Source organism: Dendrobates tinctorius, unplaced genomic scaffold (genome assembly GCF_039654945.1).
Source record: "Dendrobates tinctorius isolate UK_male_01 unplaced genomic scaffold, ASM3965494v1 ptg000134l, whole genome shotgun sequence".
Classification (NCBI taxonomy): domain Eukaryota; kingdom Metazoa; phylum Chordata; class Amphibia; order Anura; family Dendrobatidae; genus Dendrobates; species Dendrobates tinctorius.
This window is the reverse complement of record NW_027361802.1, coordinates 22,467,942-22,485,919: the sequence shown is the minus strand read 5'-3', so window position 1 is coordinate 22,485,919 and position 17,978 is coordinate 22,467,942. Positions and strand designations below refer to the sequence as shown.

At 45.4% G+C, this 17,978-nt stretch overlaps 1 protein-coding gene across 11 annotated transcripts in view; it reads left to right on the top strand.

Moving 5' to 3' along the window:
* Positions 1-17,978, top strand: part of PRUNE2 (prune homolog 2 with BCH domain) — a 289,573-nt gene that overhangs the window by 250,832 nt on the left and 20,763 nt on the right. For 5 of the 11 annotated variants that reach the window (XR_012220025.1, XM_073543795.1, XM_073543796.1 and 2 more), the window contains 2 exons: positions 10,976-11,011; positions 14,600-14,635. The exons of 2 other annotated variants lie outside the window; for them this stretch is intronic. Coding sequence is in view for 7 of the 9 variants with exons in the window: in XM_073543795.1 (XP_073399896.1) it covers positions 10,976-11,011; positions 14,600-14,635 (72 nt within the window). In the remaining 2 variants the exon portion in view is untranslated. The remainder of the gene's footprint in view (positions 1-10,975; positions 11,012-14,599; positions 14,636-17,978) is intronic. 4 more of the 11 variants (XR_012220026.1, XM_073543800.1, XM_073543794.1 and 1 more) reach the window with 1 other exon arrangement.

Below are 17,978 nucleotides of genomic sequence, written 5' to 3'. Positions count from 1 at the left end.
CAGTCAGTGAGCGGAAAGGTGCACCTCACAACTGATGCATGGTCCAGTCGGCATGGCCAGGGCCGTTAGGTGTCCATCACTGCGCACTGGGTTAATGTGGTGGATGCAGGGTCCACAGCGGTGGTGGGACAGTGGTGCCTAGCCCACGGTATAGGAAACAGTTGGCTGTAGGCGTTCCACCCTCCTCCTTCTCCTCCTCCTCCTCCAGAAGTGAAAGCTCGTCCACAGAGCGCAGTCGTACGAGCACTCCATCTGCAGCTGCCACTGTTGCACACGATGTGTCCCCCTATCGAGCAGCTAGTGGAAAGCGTCAGCAGGCTGTGTTGCAGATGATGTGTTTGGGCGACAGACACACCGCCGAGGTGCTGGCCGAGTACTTGAAGCGACAAACTGAGTCATGGCTGGGCAGTGTACATCTTGAGGCAGGCAAGGTAGTTAGTGATAACGGCCGTAATTTTGTGGCAGCCATAGCCCTTTCAAAACTCAGCCACATACCTTGCTTGGCTCACACCTTGAACTTGGTGGTGCAGTGCTTCCTCAAAAATTATCCGGAGTTAACAGCCCTGCTCCAGAAGGTGCGAAGACTGTGCGCGCACATCCGCCGGTCGCCTGTACACTCCGTTCGTATGCAGAAGCTGCAGCGATTGCTCCACCTTCCCAACCACCGCCTCATTATCGACATTGCAACAAGGTGGAACTCCACCCTGCACATGGTGGAGCGGCTGTGCGAGCAGAGGCAGGCCATAATGCATTTGTGGGAGGATACACGGCCAGGCACTTTGAGAGCAGACATGGAGTTGACAGGTGTGCAGTGGTCGAAGCTGAAAGACCTCTGTAAAGTCCTTCAGTGTTTTGAGGAATGCACACGGCTGGTAAGCGCAGACGACGCCATCCTAAGCATGAGCATCCCACTTATGCGTCTGCTCATGCAAACTTTGACGCACCTTAAGGAGCAGGCGTCTGCAGCCAATGTTGATGAGGAGGAAGAGGGAATCCTTGATGACATTCAGCCATTGTCTGCTCAGGGACCTCTCCTGGACGAGGTGGAGGAAGAAGAGGAGGAGGAGGATGATGATGGGGATGATTACTTAGGGGAGGAGGATGCATCTCGTGGGGCAAGTGAAAATGTTGGCGTGGCAAGGTCTGGTACAGGGTTTGTGCATGACTGGAGGGATGTGGATTTGCCAGAAAGTGCTCCTCCAACCAGCACTCGCAGTGCATCATTGACACCGGGAACATTGGCCCACATGTCAGATTATGCCTTGCGGATCCTAAAAAGGGACCCCTGCATTGCCAAAATGATGAACGATGACGACTGCTGGTTGGCCAGCATCCTGGATCCACGCTATAAAGGCAAATTACAAAACATCATGCCACAGGAGAACCTTGACCTAATATTGGCTAATAAACAAGCAACTCTGGTAAATCGGTTGCTTGAGGCATTCCCAGCACACAGCAGCGGTGATGGTTCTCACACGAGCCGTACGGGCCGGGGGCAGCTTGGCAGAGGTGTTCGTGGTGCACACAGCAGAAGTGGCGTTGGAGACGGGTTTCATGACAATGTTGTGGACTGATTTTTCAAATACCGCTCACACAACTGGTAATACTGCATCGATGGAAAGTGACAGGAGACAGCAGTTGTCAACCATGGTTACAAACTACTTTTCCTCCCATATCGATGTTCTCCCACACAGGTCATTCCCCTTTGACTATTGGGCCGCTAAACTGGACACCTGGCCTGAATTGGCACAATATGCCTTACAGGAGCTCGCTTGCCCAGCTGCAAGTGTGCTATCGGAAAGAGTCTTCAGTGCAGCTGGATCAATCCTGACAGAAAAAAGGACCCGTCTGTCAACCCAAAATGTGGATGATCTAACCTTCATTAAAATGAACCATGCATGGGTTTCCAAGGATTTTGTCCCACCTTCCCCTGATGACACATAGGGTGACAGAAAAATGGCTTGCTTTGGTCCACCTTTTCCTGGGACTTGACCTATTTCGCCTTTTGCATCAGCTGAATGTCCAACATCAACATATGCCACTTTCTAAAACTCCCTAACTGTGCTGCCTCCCCCCCCATGGCCGGGGTCACCACCTAGCGCACGACACCGTGCGAGTGCCGTTGCCCTGGACAGGTGGGTAGGCCGACTCTTGGGCGCGGGCACTGGCACAGGGTCCCTCATTGTGCAATCAAGTGTCTCTGACGGTGGTGGTGCACACCCGCCGTCAGACACACCGCTGTACTATGAGGGGCCCAGTGCCAGTACCGACGCCCACGAGTGGGCCCCCCTTGCTTGGGCAGGGCCCCAGCATTTGCAATCTTTACTTCTCCCTGCTTCTCCGCTGTGTAATCTGGGCCGTCAAATCCATACTGTGCCTGACACCGTCTGAGCCTGCCTCCTGAGACATATATTTTGAATGTGTACGCTATCCATACATGTTATCCGGGGATACGGTACCCTTTCTAACCTTTGTGCAATCACGTGCAATCCATACTGGGCCTAACACCGTCTGAGCCTGCCTCCTGAGACATATATTTTGAATGTGTACGCTATCCATACATGTTATCCGGGGATACGGTACCCTTTCTAACCTTTGTGCAATCACGTGCAATCCATACTGGGCCTAACACCGTCTGAGCCTGCCTCCTGAGACATATATTTTGAATGTGTACGCTATCCATACATGTTATCCGGGGATACGGTACCCTTTCTAACCTTTGTGCAATCACGTGCAATCCATACTGGGCCTAACACCGTCTGAGCCTGCCTCCTGAGACATATATTTTGAATGTGTACGCTATCCATACATGTTATCCGGGGATACGGTACCCTTTCTAACCTTTGTGCAATCACGTGCAATCCATACTGGGCCTGACACCGTCTGAGCCTGCCTCCTGAGACATATATTTTGAATGTGTACGCTATCCATACATGTTATCCGGGTATACGATACCCTTTCTAACCTTTGTGCAATCACGTAGAATCCATACTGGGCCTAACACCGTATGAGCCTGCCTCCTGAGACATATATTTTGAATGTGTACGCTATCCATACATGTTATCCGGGGATACGGTACCCTTTCTAACCTTTGTGCAATCACGTGCAATCCATACTGGGCCTAACACCGTCTGAGCCTGCCTCCTGAGACATATATTTTGAATGTGTACGCTATCCATACATGTTATCCGGGGATACGGTACCCTTTCTAACCTTTGTGCAATCACGTGCAATCCATACTGGGCCTAACACCGTCTGAGCCTGCCTCCTGAGACATATATTTTGAATGTGTACGCTATCCATACATGTTATCCGGGGATACGGTACCCTTTCTAACCTTTGTGCAATCACGTGCAATCCATACTGGGCCTAACACCGTCTGAGCCTGCCTCCTGAGACATATATTTTGAATGTGTACGCTATCCATACATGTTATCCGGGGATACGGTACCCTTTCTAACCTTTGTGCAATCACGTGCAATCCATACTGGGCCTGACACCGTCTGAGCCTGCCTCCTGAGACATATATTTTGAATGTGTACGCTATCCATACATGTTATCCGGGGATACGGTACCCTTTCTAACCTTTGTGCAATCACTTGCAATCCATACTGGGCCTGACACCGTCTGAGCCTGCCTCCTGAGACATATATTTTGAATGTGTACGCTATCCATACATGTTATCCGGGGATACGGTACCCTTTCTAACCTTTGTGCAATCACGTGCAATCCATACTGGGCCTGACACCGTCTGAGCCTGCCTCCTGAGACATATATTTTGAATGTGTACGCTATCCATACATTTTATCCGGGGATACGGTACCCTTTCTAACCTTTGTGCAATCACGTGCAATCCATACTGGGCCTAACACCGTCTGAGCCTGCCTCCTGAGACATATATTTTGAATGTGTACGCTATCCATACATGTTATCCGGGGATACGGTACCCTTTCTAACCTTTGTGCAATCACGTGCAATCCATACTGGGCCTAACACCGTCTGAGCCTGCCTCCTGAGACATATATTTTGAATGTGTACGCTATCCATACATGTTATCCGGGGATACGGTACCCTTTCTAACCTTTGTGCAATCACGTGCAATCCATACTGGGCCTAACACCGTCTGAACCTGCCTCCTGAGACATATATTTTGAATGTGTACGTTATCCATACATGTTATCCGGGGATACGGTACCCTTTCTAACCTTTGTGCAATCACGTGCAATCCATACTGGGCCTGACACCGTCTGAGCCTGCCTCCTGAGACATATATTTTGAATGTGTACGCTATCCATACATGTTATCCGGGGATACGGTACCCTTTCTAACCTTTGTGCAATCACGTGCAATCCATACTGGGCCTGACACCGTCTGAGCCTGCCTCCTGAGACATATATTTTGAATGTGTACGCTATCCATACATGTTATCCGGGGATACGGTACCCTTTCTAACCTTTGTGCAATCACGTGCAATCCATACTGGGCCTAACACCGTCTGAGCCTGCCTCCTGAGACATATATTTTGAATGTGTACGCTATCCATACATTTTATCCGGGGATACGGTACCCTTTCTAACCTTTGTGCAATCACGTGCAATCCATACTGGGCCTAACACCGTCTGAGCCTGCCTCCTGAGACATATATTTTGAATGTGTACGCTATCCATACATGTTATCCGGGGATACGGTACCCTTTCTAACCTTTGTGCAATCACGTGCAATCCATACTGGGCCTGACACCGTCTGAGCCTGCCTCCTGAGACATATATTTTGAATGTGTACGCTATCCATACATGTTATCCGGGGATACGGTACCCTTTCTAACCTTTGTGCAATCACGTGCAATCCATACTGGGCCTAACACCGTCTGAGCCTGCCTCCTGAGACATATATTTTGAATGTGTACGTTATCCATACATGTTATCCGGGGATACGGTACCCTTTCTAACCTTTGTGCAATCACGTGCAATCCATACTGGGCCTGACACCGTCTGAGCCTGCCTCCTGAGACATATATTTTGAATGTGTACGCTATCCATACATGTTATCCGGGGATACGGTACCCTTTCTAACCTTTGTGCAATCACGTGCAATCCATACTGGGCCTGACACCGTCTGAGCCTGCCTCCTGAGACATATATTTTGAATGTGTACGCTATCCATACATGTTATCCGGGGATACGGTACCCTTTCTAACCTTTGTGCAATCACGTGCAATCCATACTGGGCCTGACACCGTCTGAGCCTGCCTCCTGAGACATATATTTTGAATGTGTACGCTATCCATACATGTTATCCGGGGATACGGTACCCTTTCTAACCTTTGTGCAATCACGTGCAATCCATACTGGGCCTAACACCGTCTGAGCCTGCCTCCTGAGACATATATTTTGAATGTGTACGTTATCCATACATGTTATCCGGGGATACGGTACCCTTTCTAACCTTTGTGCAATCACGTGCAATCCATACTGGGCCTGACACCGTCTGAGCCTGCCTCCTGAGACATATATTTTGAATGTGTACGCTATCCATACATGTTATCCGGGGATACGGTACCCTTTCTAACCTTTGTGCAATCACGTGCAATCCATACTGGGCCTAACACCGTCTGAGCCTGCCTCCTGAGACATATATTTTGAATGTGTACGCTATCCATACATGTTATCCGGGGATACGGTACCCTTTCTAACCTTTGTGCAATCACGTGCAATCCATACTGGGCCTGACACCGTCTGAGCCTGCCTCCTGAGACATATATTTTGAATGTGTACGCTATCCATACATGTTATCCGGGGATACGGTACCCTTTCTAACCTTTGTGCAATCACGTGCAATCCATACTGGGCCTGACACTGTCTGAGCCTGCCTCCTGAGACATATATTTTGAATGTGTACGCTATCCATACATGTTATCCGGGGATACAGTACCCTTTCTAACCTTTGTGCAATCACGTGCAATCCATACTGGGCCTAACACCGTCTGAGCCTGCCTCCTGAGACATATATTTTGAATGTGTACGCTATCCATACATGTTATCCGGGGATACGGTACCCTTTCTAACCTTTGTACAATCACGTGCAATCCATACTGGGCCTGACACCGTCTGAGCCTGCCTCCTGAGACATATATTTTGAATGTGTACGCTATCCATACATGTTATCTGGGGATACGGTACCCTTTCTAACCTTTGTGCAATCACGTGTAATCCATACTGGGCGTGAGAATGGCTGGCAAGCTACAGCACCTGTGGTTTGCACACGTAAGTTTTTCATTTTTTCAGGAATGACGGTTAGGCCTAATTCCGGAACTGCAGTTGACCTGCACTTACTGGGAAATCATTGTTCGCGGGTAATAATTGTAATCACTCAGTGATCCCCATCACTAACGTTGTTCAGCGGGTTATCTGCACCTGTAAGCGACAAACACTGGCCTTTTCAGTGTAGCGCACGTGCAGCCACGGACATGTAAGGGCATGACACACCAGTTATTGGCCAATCTCATGTTCCAGAGCCTCACGTGTCCCTCTAGTAAGCCGGACTCGGACCGCGGGGCATGACGGAGTCTCGTTCGTTAACGGAATTAAGCTTGCAATGTGTGCATCTGTTCTGTAGCTGGCATGGTTGAGGTTTCCCAGGTGGAGTCGAATTTAACCGTAGGCTCCACTCCTGGTGGTGCCCTTCTGGACATTCCTTTAAGGTTCAGCTTTGCAACCATACTGCCCACGTAAAACAAACACTTTGCCTTCATGAACGCTGTTTGGAGGGTCATGACTCGTGGGAATAACGCCGCCCAATCAGTTAACCTGCTAGAGAGATCCTTCGTTGCTCCCAAGCATGACATCACACTCCCTAGGAGGAAGGTAATGCCACTGTGGCGACCGTACTCCTGGGGGCGACACAAGTGCACTGATGCCCAGCGACTGCTCGATGAATCTGCTGGTACATTGACCCAGACCACTACATTCCCCTCTCACGCTACACGGCCTGAATCTGACCCTGATGAAACTCAGGTTACCCTTCTCATATACAAGTTCCATCTTACACGGTGACAAAGAGGAAGCTGCAGATGAAAGTGCAGGTTCGGCCCACCCGCCATCAGACACACCACCGTACTATCAGGGGCCCTGTGCCAGTGCCGTCGCCAACGAGTGGGCCCCCCCTGCTTGCTCAGGATCACAGCACTTGCAAGGTTGAAATACTGTGCAGTGAGATGGAAGATGGGGACGACGAGGAGTCCAGACTAGTCCAGGGATTCCCTAGCGAGGAGACTCATTTGACTGTTTTCAATGTTGGGACAGCAATTTTTGGGGAGCACTATACTCTGGAGAATGATAGATTGGGCCCACCATACACTGGAACATTCCAAAGGTGGACATCAGACACTGGAGCAGCATTTACAGGGCCCATTATACACTAGAGCATTAGAAATGGGGCCCATTATGTTTGGAGCATTATTTGGGCCCATAAGACAGTGGAGCTTCATCCATGGGGACCAACATATACTGTAGCATTATGTGGAGCTCATCATATACTGTTTCAAACATTATATGGGACCAATGATTCTGTATGGAGAAATAGATGGGCCTCGTCATGAGATGTAAAAAGTGAAGTATTTTTCATTGTACTATACCGCTATTTCTCTGCCGTATCGGAGCATGATCATTGATGAGTTGTGGTATGTGTTAAAGGGGCGCTCTTTCGCCCAAGGCACATGAAAACCTGCAGCCAGCCCTCCCCCCCACAACTTTAGCCAAATAACCCCCATTTTTCAGTGCGTAACTTGTATTATGAAGTTAATTAAGGTTGACAAGCTTAAGTAAGAAGAATTGATGCTTTTGGCATTCAAATGGGCACTGTAGATGTGTTTCCTGTCCTCCTCTCACTGCCGACTTTTATTCCCCATTGACTTACATTGGGTTTCGTGTTTCGGGACGACCCCGACTTTTCCCTATAATCGGACGATCTTGCTCGACCCGACTTTTGGAAAAGTCGGGTTTCACGAAATGAAACGCGACCCTAAAAAAACAAAAGTCGCTCAACTCTAGTCATGGATAAAAGGGTCAGATATTACATTTTGACATGGGAATTTAGCGGCTGTCAGAAGTGTCTAGTAGAAGCTCACTCCCCTTTCCCCACTGAGAACACACACATGCTATTGGTGTTACTGGCTAAACACCTATATAATTAGCATTAACTTAAAATATGGATAGAAAGTAAAAAATGTTATTAAAATTTACTACTGGATAAGTAGAATTTTCCTATAATTACACTTGGCATGACTTTGAAGGCAAGCTTACAAACATAAGCTAACTTCACCATGCACTTTACGAGGCAAAATTTTCATTTTTGAAAAAGTTCCCGATTAAATTTACTATTCAACTATTAAATTACTAAAATGATCTGATGATATCACAGTTAAGTTATTAATGTTTAAATTAGTCACTAAGTTTAGTTCTAAGGTCAATGTGGTATAAAACATGGTCATTAAACATAATTTGATTAAAAATTGCACCAGATTTTCACTGGTCATGTAAAAGAGCTTATAATAAAGATTGAAAAATAATCAGACTTTACACATAAGGTACATGCAAAAATATTTAGATTTTTTGTACCTATATAGCACAACGCAGGCTATTATGAAATAATAATGTAGTATGGGTTTTAGTTTGAGCCATTTATGAGTTTCATCTTGGATTCTTCTTCCTCATTAATATGGTATCCCTAATGTAGTCTTAATTTATCTGTGGTTTTGCGGAAAGGCAAAAAATAAAAATGAATTCCTCTCTGCAGCCACTATTTCTTTGCGTGCCTAGTTTAACATGAAAAATTTGCTGAAAGGTCCTCTATAACTATGTATCTGCAGGTAAATAGTGTTTCTAGACCTGACAAGTTCCCAATACCCGCTTAAAACTATTTAACTGACAACCCCAATTCCAAAAAAGTTGGGAAACTGTCTAAAATGTTAAGAAAACTAGAATGCAATGATTTGGAAATTTCTTGTAGCATATTTTCGCTTTTCTACAGTCTTCTTTGGCAATGATCCCATGTTCACAGTTGAACAATTCTATTCCTCTGTCAATAGTGGCTTTATTCGAACTTTATTGGTTGTTAATATTACTGAAATTGAAAGCACACTTTTCTTATCAGTTTTACATCTTCTGCGCACACATAAAAAAATATTCGTTATCCACTTTCAACAAATCGATCCAAACGCCATAATATGTTTTATATTATGTCCATCAATGTAGCTTTATGACAGTTTGTTTATTGTATGAAGAGTTGGAGTTTTTATTGCCTCCATTTTGAGGTATATGCAACATTTTGATTACTTTAATTATAATTTTTTTGGGGAGAGATGAGATGAAAAAATGCAATTCTGTCTTTTTTATATAATAGAGTTCAATGTGCAGGATAAACACCATGATAGTTTTACAGTTTATGTCGATACAGATCGCAGCAGTAGCAATTATGGTTTGTTTGCTTTTTTTATAGGCATTTTGTAAGAACAGGGAACTTTTTTTTAAACTCCCATGCAATAATTTCATCACTTCTAGAATACACGTCACCCGTACTCATTAGGATAAGAAAAAGGTGCAGCAGTACCTGAATTGCTTCTGAAAACACTTGACAATACCTTGTGAGTCACATGTGCCTAACCCTCTGTTCTATCCCAGCCTCAGGCACAGGACGTTTTAATATTCATTCCTTTAATTCTGATGAATATGTGACATAAACTATGCAGATGGAACTGATGGGATTAGTTTTTGAAGAGCCTTTGATACGTATTTAGGATGTATTATAGTGTATCTGCAATTATAAAGAAATACTATAGTGCAAGATTGCTCTGAATTATTGTTTTAGTAATTCCTTTTCATTAACAATATTGCTCAGACCAGCCATAGTCCTTGCTGTCTTTTAGATCTCCAGTGAAGGATCCAGCAATGTAAAATGTAATGTGATTCTACACACTAGAGAGGAAAGCCTAGGAGGAAGCACAAACCATGGCCAGACCTTTACAAGCCAATGTCGTTCAGAATAAAGAACTTGAGAGTAACCTTATTACATCACTAGAAAGGTGTTTTACAAATGTAGGTAGGAAACTGTCAATAGCTTTTGCACAGTATTTAGTTTTGGTATATTTGCGAAGCTATGAAATCTACAGTCATATTATATCTGAGGATGTAGCTGTACACCAACATGTTACCCACTGGCTCCAATCCCCACATCTTATTGCCACCACTCCCCACAAATTATTGCCAACCAATCCTCACAACTTATTTCCACCACTTCCCACACCTTATTGCCACCAATCCCCACACCTTATTGCCACCACTCCCCACACCTTATTGCCACCAATCCCCACACCTTATTACCACCGCTCCCCACCTTATTGCTTCCAATCCCCACACCTTATTGCCACCAATCCCTACACCTTATTGCCACCACTCCCCACACCTTATGGCCACCAATCCCCACACCTTATTGCCAGCAATCCCCACACTTTATTGCCACCACTCCCCACACCTTATTGCCACCACTCCCAACACAGTTTTGCCACCACTCCCCACATCTTATTTCCACCACTCCCCACACCTTATTGCCACCAATCCCCACACCTTATTGCCACCACTCCCCACACCTTATTGCCACCAATCCCCACACCTTATTACCACCGCTCCCCACCTTATTGCTACCAATCCCCACACCTTATTGCCACCAATCCCTACACCTTATTGCCACCACTCCCCACACCTTATGGCCACCAATCCCCACACCTAATTGCCAGCAATCCCCACACTTTATTGCCACCACTCCCCACACCTTATTGCCACCACTCCCAACACCGTTTTGCCACCACTCCCCACATCTTATTTCCACCACTCCCCACACCTTATTACTATCAATCCCCACACCTTATTGCTACTACTCACAGCACCTTATTGTCACCACTCAATCACTTTTCTTTTGGAAGGTATGAAGAAACAAGGTGTTTCCCAAGGAACGTGAGGTAACTTTATCACAGCCCATACTTCTAACACCAGTGCAAGAATGTGCATCATTTTGGCTTGGGCTCCCAGCAATAAGAATCAATACTTGCATGTGTAAGGAGGCTTTGTACTGCAAGATTTTAAGAGTCATGACTAAAATGACACCACAATGTAACTCTTCTTTTGGGCTGCAGCTTGCGTTATGGTAACGCGATATGTTGCTTTTTTATGCAGTTGGCATGTATTCTCCTTGCCTGCTTCTTTCTGCTTGGCCCCCTCCTGCTAACCAGGCTTGGGGACTGAAGGTCCTTCTGCACATTTCCAATGAAGGCACTTGCAAATATAATCCTTTTTATGCAAACACAGACTTGTGAAACATTTTATATTGGATCCTCTACAAATAAACTTAGAGACACTTTAATTCCGTGTAGTTTTCCTTACGTTTATTACATTGTAAGAAGTTTTTGTGATATTAAAAGTGTACAAAATTCTATAAAACATCACATTAATGATAGGTCACTAAAGAAGAACCAAGACTTCACATGCAAGTTACTGTTATATTGTCTTTGTCACAACCGCTCAAACTAATTACTTGGATGTACAGGGGCCTTGAGGCTGATTAAATTCAAACCTTGATTGTAGAAATCAGTTTTTATTTTCCTCAGTAATCCCGCATAGAAGTCTTATGTAAATGAGCCACAAATGCGTTGGGGTGGGACAATCAAATTGCATCGCCTTTGTCCTGCCTCACTACTCTCCGCCTGCCGTTTCAGTGACCTGCCTCCTCTGACCAACAACTGGTTCAAGCGCCATTAGTGCCTGTGTTGGTGCATGCGTAATTATGTCCTCTTGACCTCACTATATTCAGTGAGTCCCTATACGCATGTTGCTTTACCCTCCAGCCACTGACAACACTTTTGAAGATCTTGGTAGGGAAAGCAGGTCACTGAAACAAGAATGACCTGTCATTCAGACAATGAGGAAGGCAGCAGGTGGTGAATAGGGAAGGAAGGCAGAAGACCTTACAGGTCATGACAGGTTCCCTTTAATTAAATAGGCATAATCCAAATGCAATATTTGGTGAATAGTTAGTTTCTGTTTCCATCATGCAACATCCTGAAGTGCTCTACAATTAAGTAAAATAAGCACCACCATGAAAACAACTTTAAAAGGGTTGTTCAACCTGAACATGACAGCATAGGCAGAAAAAGGTACAATATAACAATTTATATTCACTCCCATTGTCTCTAAATTTCAAAGAGATGAAATGAGTATGCCACTAAATCTCTGGACCTTTGCAAGTGACTCAATGGAACACCAAGCTTGACTTAATTGTCAAAGATATTGTCCATATTGCCAGTCAAGGTTCTGGATTTGCTGTCTTTCCTCTTATTGCCATTTAATTGTGCTGGTAATTGTTTAGATTAATGACATGGCTACCATTCTTAACAGAGCCATGACCTAAACAGAGTTCATTGAGTCCTAACAGGACCCATTGATTACAAGAGTCCCTCAGGATATGTGATAAATTACTGATTATTGGAGGTTTGTCAACTGGGACCTTATGGATCATCCAGAGAACAGGGCCCTGAAATGTCCAGTTAAAATGGAGAACCACCTGATGCATGCCACTAGTCCATTAATTTTCTAGGGGATAGCCGAAGATATTCAAGCTCTGTGCTTAGCACTCTACATCAGTCCCATAAACAATTAATTATTTTCATTAATTTATAGGAATAAGGGTTCCTATAGTACTCTTCTGTGTGTTTTGAAGTGACTTTGAATAAACTTTATCCAGCTCTCTTAAAGGGGTTGTTCATTACTTGGACAACCCCTACTATACAGTTAGGTCCATACCACCTGCAGCATGTGTATGTAATATCCATCCATGCATAGATTTGCTCTGTATGATGCCATCATCTTTCCACTACTCAGACAACACCTTATCAATTACCGTATTCCCCAATGTAAAATGATATTAGTGACCTCGGCAGTGGGACCCGCATAATATTATGACATGTGAGCCCTGCACCTAATCAACGTCCACTAATAGGCCACTTCACTCTCCCTTTATTCTGACATCTGGAAGAAGTCAGAGCTGCTGCTCTCTGATTTCCTACGGATGTCAGTTATATGTGAAGGAAGTGAGAAAGAAGCTGCCCAACAGTGTCCTTCACATGTCATAATGTCACAAGAGCCTTAGGAGACTAGTGCCTATATCATTGGATATCTGTCTGTCATTATTTTACATCGGGAAATACAGTTAGGTCCATATATATTTGGACAGAGACAACATTTTTCTAATTTTGGTTCTAGACATTACCACAATGAATTTTAAACAAAACAATCCAGAAGCAGTTGAAGTTCAGACTTTCAGCTTTCATTTGAGGGTATCCACATTAAAATTGGATGCTGGGTTTAGGAGTTTCAGCTCCTTAACATGTGCCACCCTGTTTTTAAAGGGACCAAAAGTAATTGGACAATTGACTCCAAGGTATTTTCATGGACAGGTGTTAAGGAGCTGAAACTCCTAAACCCTTCATCCAATTTTAATGGATACCCTCAAATAAAAGCTGAAAGTCTGAACTTCAACTGCATCTGAATTGTTTTGTTTAAAATTCATTGTGGTAATGTCTAGAACCAAAATTAGAAAAATGTTGTCTCTGTCCAAATATATATGGACCTAACTGTATTTCCCGATGTAAAATAATGACAGACAGATATCCAATGATATAGGCACCAGTCTCCTAAGGCTCTTGTGACATTATGACATGTGAAGGACACTGTTGGGCAGCTTCTTTCTCACTTCCTTCACATATAACTGACATCCAGAGGAAATCAGAGAGCAGCAGCTCTGACTTCTTCCAGATGTCAGAATAAAGGGAGAGTGAAGTGGCCTATTAGTGGACGTTGATTAGGTGCAGGGCTCACATGTCATAATATTATGCGGGTCCCACTGCCGAGGTCAATGATATCATTTTACATTGGGGAATACGGTAATTGATAAGGTGTTGTCTGAGTAGTGGAAAGATGATGGCATCATACAGAGCAAATCTATGCATGGATGGATACTACATACACATGCTGCAGGTGGTAATCCCTGAGATCTGTGTAACAAAAAGCATATAATAAAACAGACCCTATTAGATGCTTTCTCATTAAAAGATATTCTATTCACTATAGAAACCCTTAAATTCCAGTAAAAGTACATATTCTTTTTAAATAATGTCTGAACTGTTGTAGTCACAGAACAACAATTATTTTTTGTAGACCAGAGTCACAAGTTCTCCCAATGATAGACTTGCAATCAGCCATCCAAAAACATCTAAGTTTAGAATACCCTGAAGTGATGGGGCTGCTTCCGTAGATAAGCTGGAAACTGAGAAGAGCTGCCAATGCATGTGGAAATTGTACTAGATGTAACAGTGCCTAGATTGCATCTTCACTCCCTACAGCACAGGACAATCTGAACTGCAAATGAGTAATGCAACCTTAAAAAAATTTACGACTGCCCTCAAATCTGGCTTTGCTTATGTTATGCTTGCTTCTTTCCCCCTTTTTTTCTTTTGTTTTTCTTTTTATTACTGCAAAAAAAATTGCTGATGCAGACTGGATAAAGAACTGAAAGAAACTGAAGCAGAGAAGTAAGAAAATGCTTGCCTACATGGCAATGGGGTTGCTCTATGTATAGTATGTGTTTTTGTAATGAAAATGGAATGTAATGAAGGTCTTTTACAAGATGCAAAAATGTGAATAATTATCATTCATATATATAGAAACTTGTCCCATATAGCATGTCTAGAACTTGTTCACTAGTTGAAACCAAGAAAAAATTTTATTAGATTGTTTTCAATGAGAAGTAGTAATTAAACTCATTTCTTCATGTCACATAGCATTGGTTCTCAGATGTAAGCAAGTCTAAGTGATGATCCTATTTGTGAAAAAAACCCTAAGGGTGAGCTCTGTAGATTCCTACATTACCTATTCACATTTACTTTAGCTCAGTTTTTCTCAGCAGTTTATGTAAAACCATTCTCCTGATAGGTCATAGATGTCAGAAGATCAAGCAAAACGTGGATTCCCCAGGAATAAGACATCAGATCACGTATATCATTTTGTTCAACTTTCTAGGACCTGCATGCCCATATAAATCCAAAGATATCCAAGGCACCATTGAGATCCTTCTAAAAGTCCAACCTTTATTCCAGAATATTTAAAATATCACAGCAGTGACCGACGTTTCTGCCAAACGGCCTTTCTCAAGCCTAAAATATATTAGGTTTGAGAAAGGCCATTTAGCCAAAACATTGCTCTACTTTTTTCTCCTCACTGCTGTGATGTTTTAAATATTCTGGAATAAAGGTTGGATTTTTACAAGGATCTCAATGGTGCTTTGGATATCTTTGGATTTGCTGTTGTTTTTTGGAACTATTGGAAGGCCCTGCCGAGTAGCACATACTCATCAATGGTGCATGGTAAATTTGTCCTGGAATGACTGCATGCCCATATACACAGCTTAGGAGGGTGTATTCTATTGATAGTGTCATGACTCTGTTTTCGGGAATCTCGGGACCAGGGGCTCCTTCTCCGTCCCTAACACTAGGGTTGCCCTATCTTGCCTTGTTCCACGGATTACTTCTGATGGTGAAGATGTCAGGGCCACGTACCTTGCCTTAGCTCCTGAATCCGCCCTCATTCTGTACCCCTTCCCCACCGAGGGAAAAGGGGAGTAGTAGTGTACCATAATACACCAACCAGACTAACAAGATAATACAAACAGGGATAAAGGAAAATACAAAATATACAAATATACTGTCATGCTCGCGCCTTGGCTGAATGGCGCGAATCGGGGGGTTTGTGGCCCCAATGTGCCACAAACCAGACTACCCTGGAAGGGGCGTGACTATGACAGCTACCTCGGTCTTCACTGGAGCCTCTGATGGTGAGGTCAGGCTTGTGCGGCAGATAGCTGTCGGGTGCCACTCCAGGGTGGTGTCTGGCTATGGCTGCTGGTCCCACTCGGGGACAAGTCACTTTGACAGAAGCTATAGACAGGGAGGCAGGTAGACACGACAGGCATGGCTGAGACACTGGGTAAGCAGGCGTGGCTTGGAGACACAGGGCAGGTGGGCATGGCTTGGAGACACAGGGCAGGCGGGCACGGCTTGGAGACACAGGACAGGTGGGCACGGCTTGGAGACACAGGACAGGCGGGCACAGCTTGGAGACACAGATCAGGCGGGCATGGCTTGGAGACACAAGACAGGCAGGCACAGCTAGGAGACACAGGACAGGCGGGCATGGTATGAGAAGTGACAGGTAGGGACCTGTTCACACAGCGGGTGCAGGTGTAGGCAGGAGGGAGTGGTGTATGTTGGAACAGTATTTGGACCTGTTCACACAGGAGGTGCAGGTATGGATATAGGCAGGAGTGCAGAGTAGGCGGAGAGGCAGGAGTGCAGAGTAGGCGGAGTCGCAGGAGTGCGGAGTAGGCGGAGCCGCAGGAGTGCGGAGTAGAGCTGAACCACAAGGTCTGTGGAGAAAATGCAGCAAGAAGTTCTGCAGCAGCAGAGAAGACAGAGCTGCAAGGGTGCAGATGCACAGACAGAGCCGCAAGGGTGCAGATGAACAGACAGAGCCGCAAGGGTGCAGATGCACAGACAGAGCCGCAAGGGTGCAGATGCACAGACAGAGCTGCAAGGGTGCAGATGCACAGAGCTGCAAGGGTGCAGATGCACAGACGGATCTGCAAGGGTGCAGATGCACAGACGGAGCTGCAAGGGTGCAGATGCACAAACGGAGCTGCAAGGTAGGGACCTGTTCACACAGCAGGTGTAGGCAGGAGGGAGTGGTGTATGTTGGAACAGGATTTGGACCTGTTCACACAGGAGGTGCAGGTATGGATATAGGCAGGAGTGCGGAGTAGGCGGAGCCGCAGGAGTGCAGAGTAGAGCTGAACCACAAGGTCTGTGGAGAAACTGCAGCAAGAAGTTCTGCAGCAGCAGAGAAGACAGAGCTGCAAACGTGCAGATGCACAGACAGCTGCAAGGGTGCAGATGCACAGACAGAGCTGCAAGGGTGCAGATGCACAGACAGAGCTGCATTGTGCAGATGCACAGATAGAGCTGCAAGGGTGCAGATGCACAGACGGAGCTGCAAGGGTGCAGATGCACAGACGGAGCTGCAAGGGTGCAGATGCACAGACGGAGCTGCAAGAGTGCAGATGCACAGACGGAGCTGCAAGGGTGCAGATGCACAGACAGGGAGGACACAAGGAAAGACACAGGGAAGGAAGCCACAGACAAGGAGAAAGGGAGACTAAGGTAGGACAGAGTACAGACAAGGTACTGGGACCAAGACTCAAGGGCCAGGATATTCAGCCTCCTGGCAGGCAGACAAGGTACAAAGCAAGACAAGAAGTATTCCTCCAGAGAAGGAGGAAATACACAGGACAGGGCCTGGCTTCCTCAGCAGCAAGATACTAACTGAGATTAGACATTGCACAGGCAATGTTTCAGTGGGTGTGGCGGAACTAAATAGTCAAGGGCTCTAGGTGATTGGTCAGGGACAGATTAGACATGTGCACCCTGACTGCATAAGAACCAGAGAGTTCTGGCGCCGCCCCCCTATACACACATAGCCAGGAAACATACAGGAGAGCAGAGGCACAGAGCACAGGACTGGCAACAGACAGAATTCACAGCATGACCCGGAGCAGTGAGTAAGTTGATGTGCGGGGACTGGGAGGCCATGCAGTGACGCCAGCAGGGTTGTTACATATACTCACACAAGCAACAGAGCTATACACCGGGAGTGGAGAATGGGGTCAAACCAAAGTAGTAGGAGGGGCATTAGCACACACCCAAAGCCTAGCAACAGCTAGCTCTGGCAATGAGTGCTTGCCAGGGCCCAGATTATATAGGAGATGGGAGTGACTAGCAGTGAACAACTGAGCATTAATGCATGAAAACTTCCTAGAGTTCTCAA